The following is a 27,331-nucleotide window of genomic DNA, read 5'->3' on the forward strand; positions in this document are numbered from 1 at the left end:
GGTCACTTTTTGTAATATATCGATTATTATTACTGTGCATGAGACAACCAGGATTTATAATTTCAATATAGAAGGGCATGGTTTATGTAATAGGTTTTTTTTAAGGATGTACTTAGGTGAAATTAAAAAAATCTATATTTTAAAGTTTATACTATAAGTCTGAAGAGCATTAGTTAAGAAACAAAATAAGCGAAAAATAATGATAGTTTATGGAGCTCCTTTTCGAGATATTTAATTTTTTTAAAATGGCGGGAAAAGGATGACTCTAATTTTTATCTTATATTTGCATTGGAATTATTTGTGTCTCAAATCGAATGAAAAGAAATCTAGAATCTACTCTTAAAAATGTTGATAAATGACCTTTTCTGAGCTATTGAAGTCTTATGTGAAAAGAAAAATGGGTGTGTAATTGGGCAAAATATTTTACCTTGTATCGTCTGAAAAAAAACAAGGAGTGGAAGTTTGACAAAAAGTTCTATACCTCACCTAAGTACACCTTCAAATTGTATTTTGACATGTAGATACCTTCTATTTGTTGTATTTTTTTGCGTTTGGTTTCTGCTCATTGACATATACCCCACATCTCCTTTCATTTGTTTAACATAGATTGGAATAATGCTTGTGGACAGAAATTGTGAATACAAATACTAAATGGCACTTTCATTTTTGTTGTAAAGTTTGTGATGTCATTTTAGCAATATTTTTAGTATTGTCATATAAGCGGGAGGTTTTACTAGCCTTAAAACCAGGTTCAACCCACCATTTTTTCTTAAAACGTCCTGTACCAAGTCAGAAATATGGCAGTTGTTATCAGATAGTTCGTTTCTTTGAATGTTGGCGTTTGTTTTTTGTAGCAGTTCAGGGTTTCTGTTGTTCGTATTTTCCTCTCATGTTGATGTGTTTCCCTCGGTTTTTGTTCGTGACCCGGAATTGTTTTCGCTTAATCGATTTATAACTATTGAACAGCAGTATAATAATGTTGTCTTTATTTATGATGTTAGTCAGTATCTACTGTTCGATTGTTTGATCTTGATACATTACACTATGGGACCGAACAAACAGACGCAAACCAAAGTATGTGCGTTATCTGTCACCGGTACTCTAACATACTAAAGCTCTCACCAATTTCTATTAAACGTTATTGAATTCAAAACGTTAATAGACTCAAGGTAAAATCAATGCGAAATAAACCTTTTCCCTACCTATAATGGTCTGCTGTTTATAAATAACACTAGGCGTTTACATTACAGATGTAAAGTACATATCAGCTTACATAATCTAATAAACAAAATACTCTAACAAAATATTTTTTCCATTTGAAATATATATTATCTGACAGTTAGAAGTATACTTCATAAGCTCTGAACGCCATAATGTTAATTTTATTATAACGTTAAACATCAGTCGTTAGGCAAACTATGAAGTTGTTTTGGCGATTTTGTTGGAGGGAACAGGTTTCCGTAAGTGTCGTGTGGCTCATATTGGAAGATATATAATTAGTAACATAGTGTGGTAGTGACTTAATACGATATATATGGGGTCAGTATGATGAGTGCGAAGATCGAACCCTATACGGAATTTATTGACACCATATATATCGTTTTAGGTCCCTACTACACTTTGTAACGAATGTATCTTACCGACTATCTTAACATGTGGCATTTAGACTAGTGGCCTCTCAAAGTGATCATGTCTTCAATATAAAGAACCTTCTTTTATTGGTCTATACAAAAACAAATGCCAACAATAACAACTTCCACTCTATGTTTTTGTTAGATGTATTTATGTTCGTATCCATCCAATTAGTTAAGCCTTTTCCAACTGATTTTTATAGTTCGTTCTTTAGTTGTACCGTTACACCACTGTCCCAGGTTAGAGGAGGGTTAGGATTCCGCTAACATGTTTAACACCGCCACATTCTGTATGTTTGTGTCTGTCCCAAGTCAGGAGCCTGTAATTCAGTGGTTGTCGTTTGTTGCTATTCTTACATATTTGTTTTTTTTGGTTAATTTTTTTGTACATAAATTAGTTAGTTTTCTCGTTGAATTGTTTGACATAATTTAATTTTGTCATTTCGGTGCCTTTTATAGCTGACTATGTGGTTTAGGCTTTGTTCATTGTTGAAGGCTGTACGGTGACCTCTTATTGTTAATTTCTGTGTCATTTGGTCTCTTGTGAAGAGTTGTCTCATTGGCAATCATACCACATATTCCTTTTTATATTGTTAACTTTTAATGTGTTTTTTGCTTTTATTTCAATACTTCATCATCAATTTGTAGAAACATTTCAGATTTTTCATCAACGCCGTATTGTTTTTATAACGGGACGTAACACAACTAATATTTGTGCATTATAATAAGCTTCGCCTACTAATATTAAATAAACACGGTCTCCTTGGCGTAACCGTTAACCAATGATATTCCTAGAAAGTATAGGAGGTAAGATAAATGTATATACTGGCAAGCGAAAATCTGGGTATGGTTTTGAAATGCGTTTTGTTTGAATCTCTATTGTTCAAAGGAGTGTTTTGGTAGTCGATTTTGGTGTGTTTTGCTTTCCATAACTGTAGGTGATTCCTGTTATCTTTTTCATCTATTATTTAGAACAAACATTTTATTATGCTTAATGTCTGTCCCCGACATGTTTAGATACCCTGAAATAATAATGGAACTGTTTACCTTCTTCCTGTTGCAGGATAGGGATTATGATCGAAGCCATATATATCAATATCATGGTCAGTATCCTGTGTAGTAATATACAAATATGAAATATTATGTATTGATATATTTCTGATGTACATCATGCTATGCATCCAGTATTTCATTCGGATGTTTGAATACTTAAAAGTAAAATAACAAAAATACATATTACCAATGTTATTTCAACTGATCGGGCGGAGCTTACGTTTTAATTTGCATGAGGACAGTCGATTTGAAAATGTGTGTGATTACGATGATTGCCGTTATAGTTATTACTGATTTCTAATCACCTATCAGTGACCTCAAAGGAATTTACAAAAGAATGACTGGACAATGCATTGATGAGTGTATCCTTAAACACCTATCTATGGATGGACTGGTTTATTATGAGCGAACTGGATAAACTCCGCCCAGTTAAGTGAAATAAATTGAGTAATAACTCCGAGGAAAATTCAAAACTGAAAGTCTCTAATCAAATGGCAAAATTTAAAGCTCAAACACATCAAACACAAATGAGTGTTTAATTTCTGTTAGTAATAGATGGGTCAATTTATAGAATATAATATTGCTTTTAAAATAGAGCAATGGTCGAGGAATTGTATTGATTAACTGTTGATACTGTATGTGATATTAGACAAACAATAACTTATGCTTTATGATAATTTATTTTTAAAAAACCAACATGTTTCACGTGATATTACGTGATAAATACAAGCGGTTTGATAAGGCTTTTTAAACTCTGACTGTTATAAATATTATTAAGGATGGCTGATACAGAATAATTGCCATTGATCGGATTACAAATACAATTTGTCTGTATTTACTACTCAGTAAATACTAAATTAAATTTTAAAATAATTATACCATAAAAAAGTTTAAGAAGTGTACGTACAACATTGACTGCAAGATCAGGGTGGTCTGTCTGTAAACCATCATCCAACACTGCCATTATAATACCCTGACCAGAGTAACCTGCCGCCCAAGCTTCGTCGATTTTCATTGAAGGAGATACATCATCATTCTGAAAACGTGACCGGAAAAATTTAAGAAATGTTATGATTAACTATGAAACTAAACTTGAATATATGAATAAAAAACTTTCTTATATCAGTCTTATAACTTAGTACGCCAAAGCTCGTGTCGTCTGTATAAGTTTCACCAGTGGTGCTCAAATATAAACAATTTCGAAGTCCACATGATGTACGAAATTTACAATATTAAAACAAAACAATTTGTGTCAAATCTTGATAAAGGTCAGTCATGCATAGGAAGTTTTTTTTTGCTTCAGCTGATTTCAACAATATATGAGCAGTCAATTTATAGAAAACGACCGTATCAATATTATTTCATGTCACCTGGGGAGTGCTGACTCTTATTCTGCTGCATAGATGTTGGAATGTTTACAAATTATGCAAACCATATTTTCCTTATATTTACAACACTATTACGAAATTAAAAGATATTCTGAACATTATACAATTATGGACTTTTGATGAGGTTGATCCAATGATTTATCAACCTAAGAGATATGATATTCACCTAGGCCAACTGGTCGATAATTCATTGATAATAAGCAAACCAGTATCAAATTAAATTATGCTTTTGAATTTTAAATATAAATTTAATGTTAGTACTGATATAGGCAGCATTCAAAGATCTTAATTCTATGTTGAATTAATAAGCTTAAAGAATAAGTATATTCAAAGAATAAATAAGTGTACATACATGACATAGAGAGTTTATGATTATACGAGTTCTTTTAACAACATCAACGTATACATTAGGATGTGTTATCAAGTCAGTGATAATGTTCTGCCGAAACATGAAGTCAGACGTCAGAACAATATACTCGTATATATGAAAAAAATTGTAGCAATGTTAAGTAGTCTATGGCAACAAAATTCTTGAACTCATAGTTTACCAGTTAAGCATGGATAACGTGCATTGACACTACAGACAATGCCATAGCGAACGATCTTGGCATTATTAAAACCGAAAGACAAAGCCAAGAAAACATAAAAGTCTAGAGCAATTAATTATTAGTGAACAAATAAACGTTGATTTTTTTTGCCATTATTAAAACACCATTAATCAAAATTACATTAATCGAACATTTGTGAATTCCAGGAATTACAAATTGCTTCCCAGGACATATCAATTGATGATATGACGTTAAATTTTAGCCTATCAAAAACACTGTTACATGAAGATTGCACTAGAATAGTTAATAATTCTTATATGATTTGCATATCTATAAATACTTAAATTGGATTGGTCAATTAGAATTTTTCTCTAAGTTTACACTTCGATAAACCATGTTCCCGAAACTACTTTTGTAATCTATTCATGATCATTCATGCGCGATACACAAGCTTGCAGTGATCCCAGGATTTTCAGCAATTTGAGATTTAAAAACAATTGCATAACAGTTGTGACTATTCTAGTGCATATATAACCAAAAAAAAAAAGAAAGAAATTTAATTCACTAAGATTCGAAAATGTATAAAAATAAAATTTAATAAATTCCGCGAAATTTCATGAAGGATTTGGCGAATTTACGTCATGGCAAAACACGACGTCATACGAATAGAAATTTTCAAGGGAAAGATTATTTCGTTACGTGTACGCTTCAAATTCAAATAACATTTAATTAAAATGAAGTTTTTGAGGTAGGTGCTATTTTATTTAAGATTCCGTTGTATTTATCTGACATTTATGGTTTTTAGAAAGTCAAGAGGGCGGCGTACTCCTTAGATACGACTTGTTATTGTGCTTTTGATGGTAATATATATAGTAGCCATCATAAAAAAATATGTTTATTAAATATCACAAATATTTGGCTGAAGAATTATAAGGATTAAACACATTTTTTCTAGAGGTTATTGGTGTGTAAACCGGGGCTCTTACTCACAAACTCAACATAAAAGTCCTTCGGACTTTTATTCAGTTTGTGAGTTAATCGCCCCGGTTTACACATCAATAACCTCTAGAAAAAATGTGTTTAATCCTATAACAGATCCTTCTTCAAACGTGATCTATGACATACGCTGCTAAATTATATAGCAGGTCCTAACTCATTACACAATAGCGGATTGTCGATTATTTCTCATATAACCGTACATATACACTTCATCACCAATCAAACATTTAATTTTTTTGGTAGTTGGAATCTATTAATTCATGCTTGTTAAAATACAATACTGACATTTTTTTTAACAACAAAGTGAATAGTTGTTTCAACATGGCATACATATTCAGTGTAATCATCTATAATCGTGAACTAGCTGGGTGGTGTTTTTCTCTGACAGTAAACATAAGAAAACATTCCCAATGTATGAAATATCGCACTGAAAACATGATTTTTCGTATTTGTTATTTCGACTTAAGTATTATAACGTATCATATTTACCTTGTGTCATGCTATAAGTTTCGACAAAACTGAACACGGCTTTGATCAGAAATGAAATATTAACATATTGATATAAATATATATCAAACAGCTAAACAACGATAACCGTTTTTTTTTCTTAAACAAAAATAGAGGCTCCAAGGAGCCTGTGTCGCTCACCTGATATTTTTGTTCACAATTGATGAATGAAATAATGCCACCATTATACTTTAACTTGAGTTTCAGAGATACAAGCCAAAAACTGCATTTTACCCCAAGGTTCTATTTTTAGCCATGTCGGCAATGTTGGTTGGCAGGCAGAGTGATCGGACACATTCATTAAACTAAATACTCTAATGATGATTGTGGCCAAGTTTGGTTAAATTTGTCTCAGTTGTTTCAGAGGAGCAGATTTTTGTAAAAGATAACAAAAATTTACGAAAAATTGTAAAAAATTGATTTTCAAAGGTAATAACTCCTTTCGGGGTCAATTGACAATTTTGGTCAAGTAATTTATTTGTAGATCTTACTTTGCTAAACGTTATTGCTGTTTACAGTTTATCTATATCTAAAATAATATTCAAGATAATAACCAAAAACTGCAAAATTTCCTTAAAATTACCAATTCAGGGGCAGCAACCCAACAACAGGTTGTCTGATTTGTCTGAAAATTTCAAGGCAGATAGATCTTAACTTGATGAACAATTTTACTCACTCTTATTTGCTCTAAATGCTTTCGTTTCAAACATATCAGCCAAAAACTGCATTGTACCCCTATATTCTATTTTTAGCCATGTCGGCCATGTTGGTTGGCAAGTGGGGTCATCGGACACATTTTTTAAACTAGATACCCTAATGATGATTGTGCCCAAGTTTGGTTGAATTTGTCTATGTAGTTTCAGAGAAGAAGATTTTTGTAAAAGATTACAAAAATTTACGAAAAATTGTAAAACATTGATTATACAGGGCAATTACTCCTTAAGGGGTCAACTGTTGATTCATTTGTAGATCTTACTTTGCTAAACATTATTGCTGTTTACAGTTTATCTCTATTTATAATACGATTCCAGATAATAACCAAAAACTGCAAAATTTCCTTAAAATTACTATTTATGGGGCAGCAACCCAACAACAGGTTGTCTGATTCGTCTAAAAATAACAGGGCAGATAGATCTAAACCTGATGAACATGTTTACCCCGTCAGATATACTTTAAGTGCTTTAGTTTCAGAGACATAAGCCAAAAACTGCATTTTACCCCCTATGTTCTATTTTTAGCCATGGCGGCCATGTTGGTTGGCAGGCGGGGTCGTCGGACACATTATTTAAACTAGATACCCAAATGATGATTGTTGCCCAAGTTTGGTTAAATTTGGCCCAGTAGTTTCAAAGGAAAAGATTTTTGTAAAAGTAATTGACAACGACGGACAACGACGACGACGGACGCCAAGTGATGAGAAAAGCTCACTTGGCCCATTGAGCCAGGTGAGCTAACAATGAATGCAAAAAGTAAGATAACAAAAATACCGAACTCTAAGGAAAATTCAAAACGGAAGTCCCTTATCAAATGACAAAATCAAAAGGTCAAACACATCAAACGAATGGAAAACAACAGTCATATTCCTCACTTGGAACAGGCATTTGGTTATGTAGAAAATGGAGGGGGGGGGGTAAATCTGGTTTTATAGCTTGATTAACCTCTCAATTGTATGTAGTTCGTATAAAATTTCATTATGTTGCCAACAATGTGTGAACAAACTAGGTAAAAATGTAAAAACAAATGGTTGCATTGACGATATTTTGCGTTGACAGTATTACGCTTTGTTTTTATAACAAATACAAATTATTTAACCCTGTGAAACTATTACATACCAAATACCAGAGGTTGGGCCATTCTGTATCTGCTGTTCTTTTCACTCTGACATATGCCTTTTCTTGTATAACCCAGGAAATCTATAATGATATAAATTGTGTTTTACTTTTTTATATGACAAGAAAAAAGTAAATGATGGTTTCGAGGTTAAGTTCATATGCTTTTATTTATTTTTAAAGATACTTTGAAATCAAAACTTTGTTCACAATCACAACAAAATCTTAAAGAATGGACACAACATTAAGAGGATTAACATTGAAATTTCGTAATTCAAATAATTATCAACATTATTTGGTTGTTCACATTCCCACTCGTTCTAAAGATTTTATTTATAAGCATACCATAAGTTCGTTGTGCCCTAGCTCAATGTCATAGGTTTTTAATTAAATCATGTGTAAATGGTCTTTTGAAAAATCTCATTGCAAATTTATTTGCTGTAACTCGTTTACAGCCTTTTTCTGTAACGAAAAAGGAAAGTATGCTAGATACATTTACTGGAAATGTGAAGATATGATTGAAGCTTTAAACTTTCTCCTGGACAACATATATGTACGTTTCGGCGATTACGTGTATCGACAGGTAGTAGGTATTCCTATGAGCACTAACTGCACCCCTTTAATAGCAGATTTTTTCCTGTATTGCTATGAATCTCAGTTTATGACCAAACTCAGTAAAGACACGTCATTGTTACATTTGGTTGATACATTCAACAATACATACCGTTATTTTGATGACATTGTTTCGTTAAATAATCCAGAGTTTTCTAAATATACTACCGAAATTTACCCAAAGGAACTTACTGTAACTAAATCAAACATAAACAGCAGTAAATATAATTGTCCGTTTCTAGATTGAGACATTTCAATTTCTAAAGGGAAACTCCATACTAAAATTTACGACAAAAGAGACGATTTTCCATTCCCTATTGTTAATTTTCCTTTTTTAGACGGCGATGTTCCTTTGGCTCCATGATACGGTGTATATATATCCCAACTCGTTCGTTATGCCTGTGTGTGTACTGATGTCATAGATTTTAACGAACGTAATCAATGCATCACTGGTAAATTATTAATAATTTCGTTGCCATAAACTACTTAAAACATTTACTAATTCTTTCATAGATAAAAAGATTTGATTAGTAAATTTGACTGTACCTGTAGAAAACTGATTAAAAACGGTATTTTTTATCCTAAATTTTACGACAATATTGTACTTAAAGCGCGGAAATCATTATGCGATCCGAGTTAACTCATCGAACCTTTAAACAAACTTATTAGTAAAGGTTATCTTACCAATGTTGTAATTAGATCTTTGAATTTAGTTTACATTGGCACAAATATCGATTTTGTCATCAGCAAATTAAAACAACTAATTTGTATTCTTTTCAAGCGGGATGTATAGAGACATATCCACGTTCATTTTTTTCTATAAAGAAGTTAACTCCTAACTATCGCCTGTCGATACATTTATTTTTGGCATTGCACAAGTCATGTCTTCTTTGACTGTCCATGACTTTTAAATACTAAATCCCTGGGGTGTGTTTTAGTTGATTTTAGTCTCTGATGCATGATTTTTTATTATTAATTGTTTTCGGCTTTTTACTAGCTGTCAGTAATTGTGAGTACTCTCAAATCGTACTTTCTTGTTAATATGACCTGTTGATACTATTTGTAATGCTTTTTTTTAATATATTTTGATTGAGTTAAACTATTTCATTTGATATTTTATAGTGTGTCTTTCTATGTTGTGATGTAACACTATTGTTTCAGATAAGGGTGGAGGTTGGTACCTTTAAAACGTTTAAACCCGCTGCATTTGTTTGCACCTGTCGTAAGTCAGGACTTTGATGTTCAGTAGTTGTCGTTTGTTGATGTGGCTCATAAGTTTCTCGTTTCTTGTTTTTTATATAGATTAGACCGTTGGTTTTCCCGTTTGAATGGTTTTACACTAGTCATTTTTGGGGCCCTTTATAGCTTGCTGTTTGGTGTGAGCCAAGGCTCCGTGTTGAAGACCGTTCCATTGACCTATAAACACTGTGCGGGACAAATTTGCCATTCCGGTATCGGCAAATCTGACTTTGTCGGTTTACAAGATATCCAAAAAAAAATTTGCCCAGTGATAGATTATTGAAAAATTAAAAAAATGCCATATGTCCCAACTTGTCACTGTTGTCACTCTTGTCACTGCAGCTGATTAAAAGTACATTTCCCATGGGAAATTTGATAATTCCCATGGGAATATTAGAATTTCCCATGGGAACATTGGAAGTTCCCATGGGAAAAATTACTTTTCCCATGGGAAGTTTAGAGTTCCCATAGGAACTTTAAAGTTCCCATGGGAAAAGATGAATACAAAAAGTTCCCATGGGAATTAATTCTTCCCATGGGAACAATTTTTCTTCCCATGGGAACAATTTTTCTTCCCATGGGAACAATATTTCTTCCCATGGGAACAAATCTTCTTCCCATGGGAACAATTTTTCTTCCCATGGGAACAATTTTTTTTCACATAGGAACAATTTTTCTTCCCATGGGAACATACTATATTACAACATGTACAATACAAACATTATTTTCCATTTGAATTTTTTTCTTCAGAAAAATTACAATTTGTTGCAAATACTGGATATATGAGAATAAAAGAGAATATACTTCTGCCTTAGCTGGATGGAAAGCTGTAGGGGATAACACATTTTTGGAACCTTGTAAAACATCTCAGAAAAGCAGATTTGTCTCCGGGACAAGTTTGCAATTCCGATGAGTGCAAAAGTTGTTCACCTTAATTTTTGGAGTTAAGTCAAAATGAAGTTGATAACTTGGTTGGTATTGGTTCCCTGATATTTGTCCCCCTAAAGGAAAAAGATTTTTCCTCAAAGGGAAATTGTTTTTTCCTCAAGGGAAATTGTTTTTTCAAGGGAAAAAGATTTCCTTCAAGACAACAAATTTCCTCTAATGAAATCATTGTTCTTCAAATTTCCTCTAAAGAAATTTCTGAACATCAAATTTCCCTTATTTGTTCTTGTTAAACATTTCTTCGCTATACCATGTATACAAACAGTATGAATATAATTATTACAAGACTGTATAGTTGATGCAAATGATATTCAAAACTTTCATAAATGTTTGACTCAACATTTTAATGACATTGAAAATTGATAAAGTCTGACTGTTTAGATCTAGGTATTGTTCATACTTTTTATAAAATTTAACTATGATTTATAACAAAAATTTGAGGCAAATGATTCTGTTTTCTTTGTAATTCATGTAATTGTTTCAATGCAATACTTTAATAAGCAACCAATTTGAATGTCATACCATTTGTGGTGTTCTAAAGAATTTGTTTATATATTTACAGATTAAATAATAAAATATACACTTTTCGTGTTATTTTAAATTAGAATTTTCTTCTGTTTCAGCTTGTGTACAGTTTTCAATCCACTACGTAAGAATTCAGTGAATACATTATTCCATTCACTTAACATTTTCCTTCAATTCTAAGAGAAAACATTTTTGCAAATTGTTCTTCAATGATCTTCTTCCGTATATTTGATATGAGGGAGCGATGTAAATGAGTGGATAAAACTGGTGTTCCTTTTTTCAACAACAAAATAGTATTTGTTCTGCATTCTCCTTTCTTTCGAATAATATATATAATATGTTGTTGCTTTTATGCAATAGTGTTTTTGTGTATCTATGATAGAACTCCATTTTGTTTATTGGCATTATCATGTGATAATGATGAAATTTCCTGTTTCTTTTTTGCAGGAAAGCACACATTCCAGTTCAAATTAATCCAATTATGCACTTTGTAAATAAATTTCAACTTTAAGTTTCCTCTTCAGTAATGACCTATTGATCGTTAAAACCAAGATGTCTGATCACCTATAAATACACAAAATAAACAAATAAAATGTTATAAATGGAGAGAGAAACAGCAATAAATGTTTTTCATATGTAGCTTTCTTTATTAAAATTCATTAAGTAAACTTGAACCTTGCGAAAAATAATTAGCTGTGATGTAGACTAGAAAGTATAAAACGCAAAATAAAGTAGTCGCGAAAAATTAGTTGATTTACATTAGTCCAGTCTGTGTTTGCAGGAAATTTACATCATAGGTTGCCATATTCCTATTGTGCCTGTCCAAAGTTCAGAGCCTGTAGTTTTTGTAAGTTTAGTCTGACACTAAAATTTAGTGGTTGTTGTTGTTGTTGTTTCATACCGGTTATATTTATTTTTTGTAATTTATTTTGTAATAAACTAGGCAATTAGTTTTACAGTTTGGACATGTTGGATTGTTTCAATTTTTCATCTTTGGGTCTTTTATAGCTGCCTACTTTGACTATAGGGTATGGATTTTCTCATTATTGAAGGTCGTCACAGGCCTACAATTGCTTTCTTAAAGCCATGATAGTTTTCATATTTAATATACCACATCTTTTAATTTTTATAGTAATCATGATTATCATCTTTCAAGTTCAACAACTTTAAAAAAAAAAAAAATAAAAGTGGCCTTACCATTTAGGTTTAGTTTGCTTCTGCAAATTTTAAATTGCCTATCATTTCTGCTGTTTATAATTTCTCTGTATCTTCTATAGTTCTTGTCCTATACATAAAAGAGTAAAAGTTATTATTGAATGGCATCTTGCATCAATATTTTTTTTTGCTGTTTAATGTACATGATGTATATTAATGTGTGTTTAATAAGAAGAGTGCACATGCTGAAATGTCTCGCCTTCTTTTACTAATCATTGATAATATGTTGATAGTCCTAAGTATAAAGCTTTATCACAACTGTCACATAAACTTAACATTAACCAATATAAATAAATAAAGACTAAGGAACCATGAGAATGAGGTCAGGCCTAAATTAAAATATTGTTTGTTTGCCCTTTTCCGACCCTATTTTTTGAAACAAGGTAGGTAGGTAGGTAAAATATTTGATTTTTCTTTCCCATAAAATAACTTGGCTCGGTACATTTTTTGTCATGGGTAGGCAGGTAGGTATAATATTTTATTTTATAGATACAATATCTGAATGATATCATTTTTGTCTGTATTTGCTCTTGTTTTAAGAATGATCGATTTTACTAATCTTTACTTTTATTAAAGTTTCTGAATAGTCCCAGGAAGTTATGAAAAAAAATTATCATGTATAATGTGAAGTTAATTTATATGCACTTCTATTTGTTTTTAAATATCAAAATATAGGGCTCGAGCATATTTTCAACAATTATATGCCTGGAACTTTTAAAGAGTTTTAACTTGCACTGATATTTTGTACTACGTACATGTACCTTGTACGCTTAACTTGACGGAAAGATTTATTAATATCATATATATCTCCCTAGCATGGTTTGTGAAACAGCTTTACTATGTGCAATCTATTAGGGGGTAGGACCTTTATCGGGACTTCGGGATTGGGTGTTTTTAAGCTCAGGATTTCAGGATTTCCAGGAATTGTTTTTTTTTTTAATTTTTGGGATGCAGAATTTAAATTTATTTAAATTCGGGAGCTCAGGATTTCATGTTTTAAAGCCCGGGATTTCAGGATCCGGACCCTCCAACCCCTATCTATAGTATGTGTCATTCCGACATTCTACCAATTTTATCAAAATTTGAACTGAAATTATCAGAGATGATATCTGTGAAATAAAAAAAAAATATTTGACTAGAATATAAAGCCACTGCCCAGCAGTGCATTTCCCACCATCGTCATCATGCAACCAGTTAAAAGAGCTAAAACTAAGCATTTATCTTACTTTATTTACAACCCTAGAGACTGAGTGTGTCCGGGTGTTATAAAAAAAAAGCTAAAAGACTTGAAACTCAAATGTCACATATTTTACATCGCATTTATAAATGGTCTGCAAGGAAAACTTGGCGATTTTACTGCCAATTATTCTCCAATTTACAGGACTTCGGTTCATTTCAGATATAAATAAAATGTCAAAGCTGGTAATAGGCAGCAATAACATAATCATCCGGATATACGAATCACTAAACGTCATCCTTATACATGTTATATAGGATACAACATCCGTTAACAAAATATTTTGTACACACGTTGATAATTTTGTATTGGACAAACTTTTTTGAATGAACCCTGCTCTTCAAGTATAAAGGGCAACGTTGGTTATACTTTCAACATCGACTTCAATCAAAAGCTTTGAATCTCTAAATGCAAGTGTTCATGCCAAACGCTGACGTGATACCAAATGGACTTAACCTTATACGGGGAAGATAAAACCTGTGGATTCCGGTAAAAAAGTTTTGAGCAGGAAATACAAATATAAGATTTTCGGGAGGAACAAAAAATAATGAAAACAAAATATTGCTGGTAAATACAAATAAAAGATTTTCAGTCGGAACGAATTTATAGAGTCGGTCGGTAAAGGTTAAACAAATAATATTTTAATTTAAGCCTCAATGTCAGATGAACCATGCCAGGCAGACATATACAGCTAACAAGGCTTCAATGCAACAATTATAGTTGACCTATTACTTATAGTTTAAGAAAAATAGACCAAATCACAAAAACACTGATCAATGAACCGTGAAAATGAGATCAAGGTCAAATAAAACCTGTGCCACTGACATATAGATCATAAAATATTTCTATACACCAAATACAGTTGACCTATGGCTTATAGTATTTAATAGATAAAGACCAAAACTCAAAAACTTAATTTTGACCACTGAACCATGAAAATGAGGTCAAGGTCAGATGACATCATCCCACTAGACATGTTCACCTTACAATCATTTCATACAACAAATATAGTAGACCTATTGCATAAGGTATGAGAAAAACAGACCAAAACACAAAAACTTAACTATAACCACTGAACCATGAAAATTGTCATAAATAGCATAGACACCTCTTAGTTTTGAGAACAACATGCGTTAATTGTGCAAGTATAATCATTGATAAATCATGCACAAGATTGACTTTTTTTAAAAAGCCTATTTATTGAAATTTTCTGAAAATATTGCATGCATTTATTAATATGACCAATTTCAAGAAATGCGCAAAGATGTGAGATGATTTATATAATTGTAATTTCAGGAATTTACAGTAAAGGCTTTCATCCCCACTGCATTTTGCACTTTTCCCACGTCAGGAGCCAGATTATGGCCTTTGTGACCTTTGTATGATTTTTATTTTAGTTTCTTTTTTAATATCAAAGAGTTTAATATGACGTCCATTATCACTCAACTAGTATACATTAATGGCAAGCTAAAGCATGCCTCACAGGCAGGGATCCAGGAGGGTCTGAGGGTTGGACATGTTGGAACCCCCCTTTCTACATTGTTCTTTATTGGACGATCAATGCATTTGAATTTTAAAATTAACACCATTCGAACGTAAATATATTTCAAAATTAAGATGCTGCAATGTAAAATCACAGTAGAGCTGGGAAGATGGTATAAGTCATTCCAAAAGAAGAAAGGACATGCAATCTGTGTTTAACTGTAATTGGCAATGAATTCCATTATTTATTTGAATGCAATTCTTTATTAGTTAAAAAATATCAGAAATCAGCATATTCCAGAGTACTATGTGAAATATCAGAATTAAGCAAAAATGAAAGGACTAACTGTCATTGACAAATATTAACTTATTATTTAAAAATGTGTCTATATTCATTTCAAAGTTAACTAAAATATTATAATGTTAAAATATTATAATATAAAGTAATTTTCCATATATTTTATTTCTAAGTTGTTTTATTTTTTTTTTAATTGTATGTGATTGTATTTTGTAATTTACCTCTTGTTTCACATGTCAATGTGACGGAGTGTTTTTCAAATAAAGCATATTGTATTGTATTGTATTGAATGGGGACATGTAGTTGGACCCCCCCCCCCCCCCCCCCCATTTGTCTTTGGTTAGGAACCCCTTCTCGGGTTGTGGGATTTTCTCGTTGCATTGAAGACCCATTGGTGCCCTTTGGCTGCTATCTGCTCTTTGGTCTTTTGATACATTCCCCATTTACATTTCGATTTTATATTCAGTTCTATTATAGATGTTAGACTTCTTGTTGATTTGGTTTCACATTTCGGCTTCGTCAGAGGAAAGCGTTCCAGAAATAAAATAGCCTTGCAAGACGTAATAATTATTTGGACTAGATTTTCACCACCATCAACATTGTAAAGCTTGTCTCACTGTGGAAGAAATGAGTTTGGCGCGTTTACAAAAATATAATTGTCTGTGCTGACAGGGGAGTGTGTGTGCATACCATTATTTAAATTTTCTAAACCTTCTTTTTCAATATTTTGTGCATTTCTTGGTAATATACTGTCAAACCTCGAGTGCTGCTTTACAAAAACGATCAACTTACAAGTAATGTAGGGGAAGGAAACTAGCAAAAAAGACCAAAAATAAGCCACAACTAATGGGGTCTCATTTGGGGGTTCTGTTCACGGATCTCGCTTTATAGTTACTATTTATTTTTTTTAGATTCCCGCATCCCGCTTACACTATGTAAGTAAACAATTCTAATATTTTTGTAATTTCCTATGTCCCGCTAAACTTCATTTCCAGTTTTCACGGCACAATATTTTGACTATTAGTGACACTAACACTGTGGTATTTTCACGTGGGTATTTTACCAATAAGGCCATATATTTCGGTGTGTAGAAATACCGCAAAAGAATTCTTAAAGGCGCTGACTAAGAAGAAAGTTTTTGCATTAAGGACACTAAAACGATGTTTTAAGATCACAGAGAATATGGATATATAGGAGGATATGATTAAATACCTCATATCTGTAAAGTTAGGTATCAATAGATATTGTAATTTTGAAGTTAAATGACTTTTTAATCAACGCGTGCCACTCGGCACGTGACCAACGGCTTATTGCAAATTCAATAATCATCATGTTCAATCAACCTAATCCAATACACAATTGTCTTTTTATCGTTACTTATTGATTAATTAATGGTTGTTGTTGAATAAACTTAACGGTTTAGCGTGGTAAATTTTCAAGTTTATGAAAGAAAAATTAAAAAAAAATGAATTTTGTGTTTTAAAACTTTGCCTTTGTTATATTTTATTTTTAAGGAAATTGCTATGCAAGCTTTTTTTTAAATTAAAGAACCCTATTTTGAGATACAAATTGAGACAAAAATGCTTTTGAGATTTCGTTTCCTTGTTAACAACACAAGAGTTTACATATATTATCATTATACCTTGAATGAGTGACATATGCATGAGAGTATGTGGTGTCCGTGGGGTTCTTCAAAATCCGATTACAGAAGTAATGTAGAAAAACTCCAAGAGGTAAAATTATATTACGTTTTAAAAAGAGACTATAAATCATAACTGTCTCCTATGAACAATAACTTTAAAACTGATGTCAATGCTTTTTTTTTTAACAATTCATCTTTATTTCAACAATTGAAGATGAATACCATTTTATTTTATAATGTAATAAGCATCGTGATGTAAGAAATATAATTCACAATGTGCAGGCGCGAATCTAGAGCTTGAAGCGGAGGTTTGGGGGAGGGGGTACGTGATAAATGTTTAGAATACTAGAGAAGTTTTCTTGTTATATAAAACCATATGTTTTTCAATAAATGGCAAACTTTTTGTTCATCCGGCATATGGTTACTCTAAATAAACTTTTGATTAGTTTAATTATTTGATTACAGATCGTATCTACCCGTTTTGCAATTGCTGTATCACCCTAAATGAGGCTAATAAAGATATGTATAATAAAATATAGAGGTAGCAGTCTTGGATTGTCTTAATTAAATCCTTTGATCCTCTAATTATCAAGTTACCCTCTGGCCAATGTAATTATGACTTGTGTATATTTAAAGAAGTTACTTATATATCTTTATTCTCATAAAGCAAATGCATTACATCGGTACAGAGATAACAAATACAACAATAAATATTTACAATATGTACAAAACAAGCGAGAGAGGTTACAAAAGTTACAAGCCAGGAGTACAAGCACGGGCCGACAAACACATGTATTTATATTTTCTATAAAAAAAAACAAAGCTTCTTCAGAACTGGTTTTCTTGTACTTGACATAACTTCAGAGAATTTAACTGTATTTTGCCGTTTTGTAAAATATGCATTTAAAAACTCTTTTCGTTTTTGATTGAAAAATTTGCATTCAAATATAAAATGATATTCGTCACCTATTTGTCGATTGTTACATAGACTGCAAAAGCGGTTTTCTCTGATTACGTTTTGCCATCTTCCTGTTTCAATCGGCAACTTAGTATTAGTCGTTTGAAATCGACAAAAAACAAAAGCGTCTTTGAAGTCCAAAATATTAAAATATTCTTCAATTTCAAGTTTTTTTTTTTAAATTTTTGTAGTTTATACCTTTTGACGAATTTTAAATGAGGGAATTCCAGTTCTGAATATATTGATATAGCAATCTCTGCTTTATGACAGTTTTTAACCATTCTTTATTAACAAAATTTTGTGACTCCCATATGTTTGAGAAACCACAATCTTGAAAGATTTTTTGTATAAACAAGATCCATTTTATCTGGTTATTATGTAGCGACAACGTGTCACCCTATTCAATATATATATATATAGTAAAGATAACATTAAAAAATATTTTAAGATTTTCAAGCGGTGTGGTTGGGTGTCATGTTGACAGGGGGGGGGGGGGTCACCTTAATTATGATTAAAACATGTTTTTTGTACTGCCTCTAATCAACAGAAACTAAAATCTCATTAAAAATGAAAAATCAGAATATATTTTAATATAAAATTTGTAGAACAGAAGTTAAGTATCCCATAAAACATAATGAATCATTATACATGCAGAGACCAAAGCAGCAAAGATATAGTCAATAGAATCTATTTGCATTTGCCTATGTTCTATCCTTATAAAACCTTGCTGTGAGGCATGGTCCCTGACATCAGAAAAATGAATGAAGTATTGGCAACTGGACGTTAAGCAACCAAATATAAATCCTCACTTTCCGTGAAGTGTTCACAATTATTTGTCTTTTTAAAATTAAAAGGATTAAAAATTCCCAAACTGAAAAGAGTTGAAAATACTTTATTACTTTAGAAGTAAAAATTATAACAGACAGAATAAATACGGCAGAAACAAACAAATGGGAAAAAAATAAAGAACAATTTGAAATACCATATATACATGTTTAAACAGTTTACTAGCAGATTATGAACGGGTCAAGGTTCAGCGAACGTGAATTTCTACCTATTACACTAAAAAGGTGACAATCAATTTTTTGAGGCACGTGTCGAATACACATTAGATAACTTTCTAATTAAAAAAGGTATAATTGTAAAATTTAAAATAATGAATTTTTACAAAGTCTATTTTTATATGCCATGTCCTTTGTAACAGTTGTATCATTCCATCAGGTCCTTAGTGCACATTTTTGTTCTTAGTGCACTAAGGAGGTCCTTTGCGGTATTACTACGGACCCCATATATTTGAAGCTGTTCAAAATACTGTACATTATAGGTACGTGTATCAGATTAAACAATAATTGTCATATATATATAAAAAGAATAAGTAATCTGGTATGAAATATGTCCACTGGAACGACCGTGCAAGTGCTATATATATATTATAGCCAGTCAAGGTCGTTAAAAACTTCCATTTGTTGTTGTCCACTGAAAATAAGCTCTTGAATACACGAATCCCCGTTTTATTAATGCCAAATTTATTTGTTAGTATTTCTTATTCTTTTTCTTATGATTTTATCATATTTTTTGTGTGAAATTTTCTGTGTGGTTGAACATGAAATTGCCTCCGATGCTACAAAGAAATTTGTTTAATGTCAAATGTTGCAATATATGCTAAGTATTACACGTGGACAGGATGTTCCCCAAAAAATAAGTTATACACACCCCGAGGGTACACGCTAGTGTCATATGGAAAATTACTGGGTCACCTGTAAGATGGTAATCAGCCATGCAACTAATCAGCCTGAGGTTACTTAACTGACCATGTCACTTCAATTTAAAGTTAATCGGTAGATCAAAATGATAAATTCGTTTTAATTAAACATTTCAAATCTAAAGGATTTATCATTATAATGAAGTGAAATAATTAAACCATATCGTATTATTTTCAAAAGATTATTTATTTTCATATTTTTTTTTATCTATGCCGGGAAAGAATTGAAAACTGTATTTATAATTTTTAAATTTATTTTATAAAAAATCCGTGTAGGTCTCATGAAATGGATGGAACCCACGCATTCCTACTTAAGATTTATAAAGGAGTAGGTTCAGTAAGACCCCTTTTCGGCCCCAAAATATAGCAGTTTTACTAAATTGTATAGTACTAGAACCGAACACCTGTTTTGGGATATATATACATATAGTTAATTTACAGTAAATAACTGCGAGAAAATGAATAATACACAAGTTGATAATTGTCTCTTCTCTGCTTATTAACTTGCATGCAATATTTTCTCTGATTTACTTGTGAGATCACCGACACTAATAATAATTACCTAAAAAAATAGGTGCTCCTTAGTGGGAAGATCATATCGGATCCTATCAATTTATTGGTTCCATTCCCCCAATTAAATGAGTCTACACGTCTCCTTAGAAAAAATGCCTTGCAATGCGTCTGAACTACTAAGTACTTCCATATAATTTCGAAAACAGATAATAATCTATTTCACTGGATGAGATTGGGCTGACGGATTTTTAAATGGAAATGTATTAATTTTTATTTATAGCACAAGTTTTACAAGGCAAGATTATTCACCCTTTTCGCCCTACAAATCAAATGGTTGCCTCCTTACACCTACACGAGCTAAAACATATACATATGAACATTTGATATCATTTATTTTGTGTGACAGCTCTTCACCAATGACCTGAGTGAAAGGTTGACATGGGCAGATCCATAAATTTCCATTTTTTTAATTATTTTTTTGGGGGGGGGGCAGAGGGGGATGCTTGCTCCAGTCATGCTTCAGTGATTCCCTAAATAATCAACAAAATATTTCACACCAAAAAGGGGGGCGGGGCTTTCTCCTTAATAAGAAATCTCTGTTTTCAGGCATAGGCTATGAAAACGGCTAATGAGTTTTCAGATGCTTTACATTAAAATACATCATGTACATACATGTGACATACACAATTATATATAAATGTAGAATCAAATCTTGATAAATGTATGTAGTTGAAATTGTTAGCTTTAAACATTAAAAAAAATGAACTCCCAAAGTTTAAACACAATTAAGAATGACCATGTACATGATGTAGTCTGTAATGTATGCCATTGCCATGAAGCTAGATCATTGTAGGTAAACTGTCATCTATTTCCTTAAATCTTTGTCGCCAGTCACCCCAAGTTTGATTTAAATTAGGGAGCTACCATTTGATTTTTATGGGGGGCTAGGATGAAATTTGAAAAAAATAGGCAGAACAGGAGTTTTGACAGTCAGGGGACTTACTGAAATAGGTGATTTTTAAATCACTTATTCGAGTAGCAAAATTGTGGTTTTGTCACAAATTGAAATTTTGTATTTTTTTCCAAATTTTAAACACATCTGGTTTAAATAATATCTTTTAATTAGTAAAATTAAAAAAAAATAAACTTTTTGCTTCTTTTAAGTAGAAAGGTTTCTGCCTTTGATGCTATCATTTAGCTGAAAATTCTATTTTAGTTGAAAAAATGCTATAATAATGGCTTTACATAATGAACTGATACTTTCTTCAAAGATTTTTCCCAGCAGTGGGAGTATTTTTCCTGTGAAGTTCAAGGTTTCATCTTTCAGATTATGTAATAAAATTCTACTGTTGTGATAAAAATCTCACTGTTCCGGGGTGTTGAAATTAGTAGGGATAATTAAAAGAATGATACTTAAAGAAGTGATTTTTGGGAAGGAAATTGAGGTCTGATACTTAAACAAGTGATTTTTATGTCATTATCCTAGATTCAGTACAAGGTCATCACCTGAAATGACCTGGTCATCCTAGACAACACAGATGTTGGTTCTGATAAGTTTAGAAACATAATTAGTCCCTGGATCATTAGTATTCTATATTTAAAGCTACAATAAAATTAAATCACTTCTTCTAGTGATTAATTTGTACTACTTAAATAGGTGATTATTAAAGAAAGACAACTCTAACTTCCAACCTTGATGGAAATAATGTTACTTAAATCAGTGATTTAGAAAATCACTCATTTAAGTAAGTCCCCTGACTGTTTGAGAAAAAAAAAAGACAGGATGAGACACTAGCAAAAAAGTCAGGACGACAATTTAGGTAAAAAAAGTCAGGATAAACTAAAAAAAAAAAAAAAGGCAGGAACGAACAGAGTGAAAAATAAAAAGGCAGGACAGAGATTACAGCTAAAAAAAAATGCAGGATAAAATTTTTCATCCTAGCCCCCCCCCCCCCCCCCCCTAAAAATCAAATGGTAGCTCCCTTAGTCAAGTATATATCTACTCTATTAGGTCTCTAGTTTGGATAGTGTATAACTTGCAAATTAAAATCATACTCCTTCCAAATTTCTTTCTTTAAAATATTATGGATGAAATAGCAAGTAAAGAATGAATTAAATTGGATGAAATGTGTCAATTTTTTTGGTAAAGTAGTATGTCTGAAGTTGTCAAACTTAATGATAGACCCTTCAGGGGCGGATCCAGTCATTTTAAAAAGGGGTTTCCTAACCCAGGACAAAAAGGGGGGGGGGTAATTACATGTCCCCATTCAAATGCATTGATAGTCCAAAAAAGGGGGGTCTTTGACACATTCCCCATTCCCATTCTTAATTTTATCATGTAGTCGTCGTAGTCCGAAGACACTTGGTTTTCGCATAATTACTTTTAGTATAAGTTAACAGAAATCTATGAAACTCAAACACAGGGTTTGTGACCAGAGTTTTTGTCCAGAGTTTAGAAATTACATGAATTAGGGGCCAAAAGGGGCCAATATTAAACTTTGTTTGATTTTATAGAAAATTGAATTATTGGGGTTCTTTGATATATATATTCCAAATCTAATTGTGTATTAAGCTTCCTAGTTTTTTGGTCCTGTTTAAATTGGTCTATCTTAAGGTTCAAAGGGTCCAAAATTAAACTTATTTTGATTTTAATAATATTTAAATTCTTGGTGTTCTTTAATCATGTTAATATGCTGAATCTGAATATTTACTTAGATTTTTAGTATGGGCCCAAATTTCAAGTTGGTCCAAATTGGGGTCCAATATTTTACTTTGTTTGATTTCCAAAAAATTGAATATATGGGGTTCTTTGATATGCTGAATCTAACCATTCATTTAGATTTTTGATATTTTGGCCCGTTAACAAATTGGTCCACATTGAGATCTAAAGGGTCCAAAATTGAACTTTATTTGATTTCATCAAATAATGAATTATTTGGGTTCTTTGATCATGTTGATATGCTGCATCTAACCATGTATTAAGATTTTGAATATTGGACCATTTTAGAGGTTAATTGTCAATTTAAAATTTTTAAGTACTTGGACCACATTCATTCAATGTCAGAAACCTATGCTGCATCAACTATCGAATCACAATCCAAATTTACAATTCAGAGTTGTATCCATAAAATTGAGAATGGAAATGGGGAATTTGTCAAAGAGACAACAATCCGACCAAATAAAAAAACAACAGCAGAAGGTCACCAACAGGTCTTCAATGTAGCAAGAAATTCCCGCACCCGGAAGCGTCCTTCAGCTGGCCCCTAAACAAATATATACTAGTTCAGTGATAATGAACGCCATACTAATTTCCAAAGTGTACACAAGAAACTAAAATTAAAATAAAACAAGACTTACAAAGGCCAGAGGCTCCTAACTTGTGCCAGGCGCAAAATGCGGCGGGGTTAAACATGTTTGTGAGATCTCCCCCTCCCCCTATACCTCTAACCAATGGAGAAAAGTTTGAATTGAATGTTGTGTCCATACTTGCTCCAACTGTTCAGGGTTTAAAGTGTACGTTTGTATCAAGCTGAGCCATGCATAGCATTCTTATTGGTTATTTATATATTAATTTGAAATTTTGACGAGTGAGACACATACAGATTATACAGTGTAAACAATATTTCAGAGTTTAAAGTAGTCAAGCAAAACAAATCATAGAAGAATAGTTGAATCATGTTTTTGTTGTCCAATGAAAAATTAGTACGAACACCAAGAAAAAGTATGGGAATGTTTGTTTTTTAAACTATTGACCAGGGTGAAAGTCTTTGAAAGTCATGACTGACAAAAAGTTTGTGAAATGAAATAGCACAAATATTCCATTCTTATTAAATATTATTGTATATAAAGAAAATACTGATGTTTAATAATAGTTTTTACCCTTTTTATGTTTTATAGGACAAGAAATATAGAAAAATAATGAAAAATATAAACAGTTTCAATAGAAATGAGCGACAAAACAAGATAAACAGAATACAACAAGGCCTAAATGGTAAGACCACTTCTATATACTGTAAATTCAGAAATTATTGCTTGCCTTTATTATTGTGATTTTTCAGGGAATGGACAACTTATTGTGATTACAAAAAAAATCTGCATCAATTATATATATCATGTATATACATGATATATATATGTTTCTGTTATCAAAATATGATTTCTTATTTTTGCGATACTCACCCAGTCACATTAATCGCATTACTAAAAACCTCTGGATAATTTCTGAATTACAGTAATAAACATGATAAAAGTAATTGCCTTTGAATGATGACTCTTATAAAAATAAGAAGATGTGGTATGGTAAATGAGTGACTTATCCACCAGAGTTCAAAGAAGTGGATGCAAGAAATTAAAGGCCAATGATGGGCTGGCCTTCAATAATGAGACAACACTTCCTTTATAGGTCAGCCAATAAAGATCCCAACATGAAAAGATTTAAACAATCCAATTTAGTTCAACATGTTCAAAAACAATAACAATTAATAAAAAAATATCATGTCTGTGAGCACTCAACCTCTTACCTGACCATAATATAGGACAGTGGTTCAAATAACACAGCATATGAACATTCTATAACAACTTTTGCAAGTGGCTAAACTTTAAATATCACTGCAAGGCACTAAACAACGAATATTAAATCTTGGACACAAAGCACTGAAATAAGAGAACTCATATAAAGCATGACAAGTAAGAATATCAAATGAAAGTTTCTCAAATGTTAAAGTCATATGAAACGAGTGAGTGATGAAAAATAAAGTTTGTCCAACTTTTGAACCAATGCATGTATACATCATAAACTTAGTCCTCTGTGCACGATTTTATCATTATTTTCACAAGTATATCATATAAATGTTCAATTTTTTTTTTCTCTCTGTTTGTTATGATTTAACAAATAATGCTGCTCATTAAATGCCGTGTTTTGAAGCTGAGTTTTACCGATTGCCACCTTATAGTAAACAAATCACAAAAAGCATGGGTATTGACACGTGTTTAACATGTATAATCAGCTATTTGTTTATTTCAATGACAGATCCTTGCATATTGTGGTCACCGGATTTTTACGAGGAGGGTTACGCTCGGGTCACTATGTATATGGAAAATATGTATCGGCGAATTGCTTCCTGGAAGCAAGCAATTAAAAATAAGTAAAAAAACATAATTATTATACATATTGTTTTTTAATTTGAGGTTTCTTATGACTTTAATTAAAACATGATAAAATAAGCCTATTTATATTGCTGTTTTTTTCTCCATTTATCATGTTTATAACTTTTTATTTTTATTTTGTGTATTTATAGGTCAGATATCTTGCTTTTTATGATCATCGTCAGGTCCTGCAAGTCTATACTGAAGAGGAAACTTATTTGTTAATACTTTTCTACATAATGTGCTAATTGGATTAATTAATGTGAAATGAACTCAATTGTGTGTTTTTCTGGAAAAAGAAATAGAAAAAATTCTACAAAATTGCTATAAACAAAATGGAGTACTATCAAAGATGCACAAGGACACAATGGTGTAAAATGTAACAACCTACATATTCACTGATGGATTATGGAGAAATTAAGAAAAAAAATAGTGTCTTTGTCATGTTTGTTGTCGAAATAAACACATGCGTTATCTATTTATGTACATAATATTATGTACATGGCTCTCCATCATATCAAATATACAGAGAAGATGTTTGAAGAACAAGTTGCCAAAATTTATTCAACCAATTGAAGGAAGATGTCTTGTGAATGGAATTATTTATGCACTGAACTGTTATGTAGGGGGTAGAATAATTATACACAGCAGCTGAAACAGAAGACAAGTTAATTTGACATGAAAAGTGTTTATTTTATATAATCTTTTGTATCAACATGATCAATAATTCAGTCTAGGAGAAAATATATTTATACTGTTTGTCAATGTTTGTACTGTTATGAAATTTTTATAGAGGAAAAACATTTCCTTAAGAGAAATTTGATGTTCAGAAATTTCCTTAGAGGAAATTTGAAGAACAATGATTTCCTTAGAGGAAATTTCCTCAAAGGAAAATTTGAAGCGGCAAATTTCCTCAAAAGAAAAAGAATTTCCTCAAAGGAAATAATTATGCAGCAAATTCCCTAAGGGAAATCTTTTTCCCTTGAGGAAAACTCTTTTTCCTCTGAGGAAATTGTTGATAAAAGGGGCATTACTTTTTCAACAGTGGTGCTAGAGCCAAACATTTTTAGGACAAATATAAGAGAACCTTAGATATATTATTGCTGTATGTTTATGCTTATGAAATTAGATATATTATTGCTGCATGTTTATACTTTTGACCTTAGATACATTATTGCTGTATGTTGATTGTCACTTGCTTATGACCTTAGATATATTATTGCTGCATGTTTATGCTTATGACCTTAGATATACTATTGCTGTATGTTGATTGTCTTTTGCTTATGACCTTAGATATACAATGTATTATATTGCTGCATGTTTATGCTTATGACCTTAGATATATTATTGCTGTATGTTTTATTGTCACTTGCTTATGACCTTAGATATGTTATTCATGTTATTTGTGCAGGTTTATTGACACTTGCTTGAGTTATTTTATTGCTGTTTGTTTAATTTTCTGTTTTTGTTTTACACATTTTACTTGATGGTGTTATCTCAGTGAAAGATGAAATATTAAAACACAAGTGCCTTATTTGTTATACCAATTGTAATGTTTTGTCTTTTTGAAAATGATATTCTCAAATGTATATAACTTAAATTAAGAAGTGTTGAAATTAAGTAAGGATATGGTATGTGATTGCCAATGAGACAACTAAAAACCAGAGATAAAGGTATTTTCAGCCAGTGACTGAACAGCCGTCAACAATGAGCAAGACCTATCAACATTTAAATGTCTGCATGAAAAAAAACACAAAAACATTCAAATGGATAAACATAAGACACTGTGTGCAATGGTGTGAA

At 31.6% G+C, this 27,331-nt stretch overlaps 1 protein-coding gene and 2 long non-coding RNA genes across 4 annotated transcripts in view; 1 reads left to right on the forward strand and 2 right to left on the reverse strand.

Annotated features, from left to right (window-relative positions):
• The window catches only part of LOC139486225 (furin-like protease kpc-1), a 43,856-nt gene that overhangs the window by 11,368 nt on the left and 5,157 nt on the right, over positions 1-27,331 (reverse strand). The window contains exons 3-5 of one of the 2 annotated variants that reach the window (XM_071271014.1): positions 7,959-8,039; positions 3,592-3,720; positions 2,679-2,743 (exon numbers count right to left, since the gene is read on the reverse strand). In XM_071271014.1, coding sequence (XP_071127115.1) covers positions 2,679-2,743; positions 3,592-3,720; positions 7,959-8,039 — 275 coding nt within the window. The remainder of the gene's footprint in view (positions 1-2,678; positions 2,744-3,591; positions 3,721-7,958; positions 8,040-27,331) is intronic. The other variant, XM_071271015.1, reaches the window with a different exon arrangement.
• Positions 10,849-16,533, reverse strand: LOC139486226 (uncharacterized). The gene is made up of 3 exons (XR_011655517.1): positions 16,199-16,533; positions 12,474-12,561; positions 10,849-11,840 (listed from the first exon to the last, which is right to left on the reverse strand). It is a non-coding gene; the product is annotated as an uncharacterized lncRNA (long non-coding RNA).
• Positions 20,464-27,081, forward strand: LOC139486223 (uncharacterized). Its single transcript, XR_011655515.1, has 3 exons — positions 20,464-20,643; positions 24,281-24,374; positions 25,681-27,081. It is a non-coding gene; the product is annotated as an uncharacterized lncRNA (long non-coding RNA).

Source organism: Mytilus edulis, chromosome 8 (genome assembly GCF_963676685.1).
Source record: "Mytilus edulis chromosome 8, xbMytEdul2.2, whole genome shotgun sequence".
NCBI classification, from domain to species: domain Eukaryota; kingdom Metazoa; phylum Mollusca; class Bivalvia; order Mytilida; family Mytilidae; genus Mytilus; species Mytilus edulis.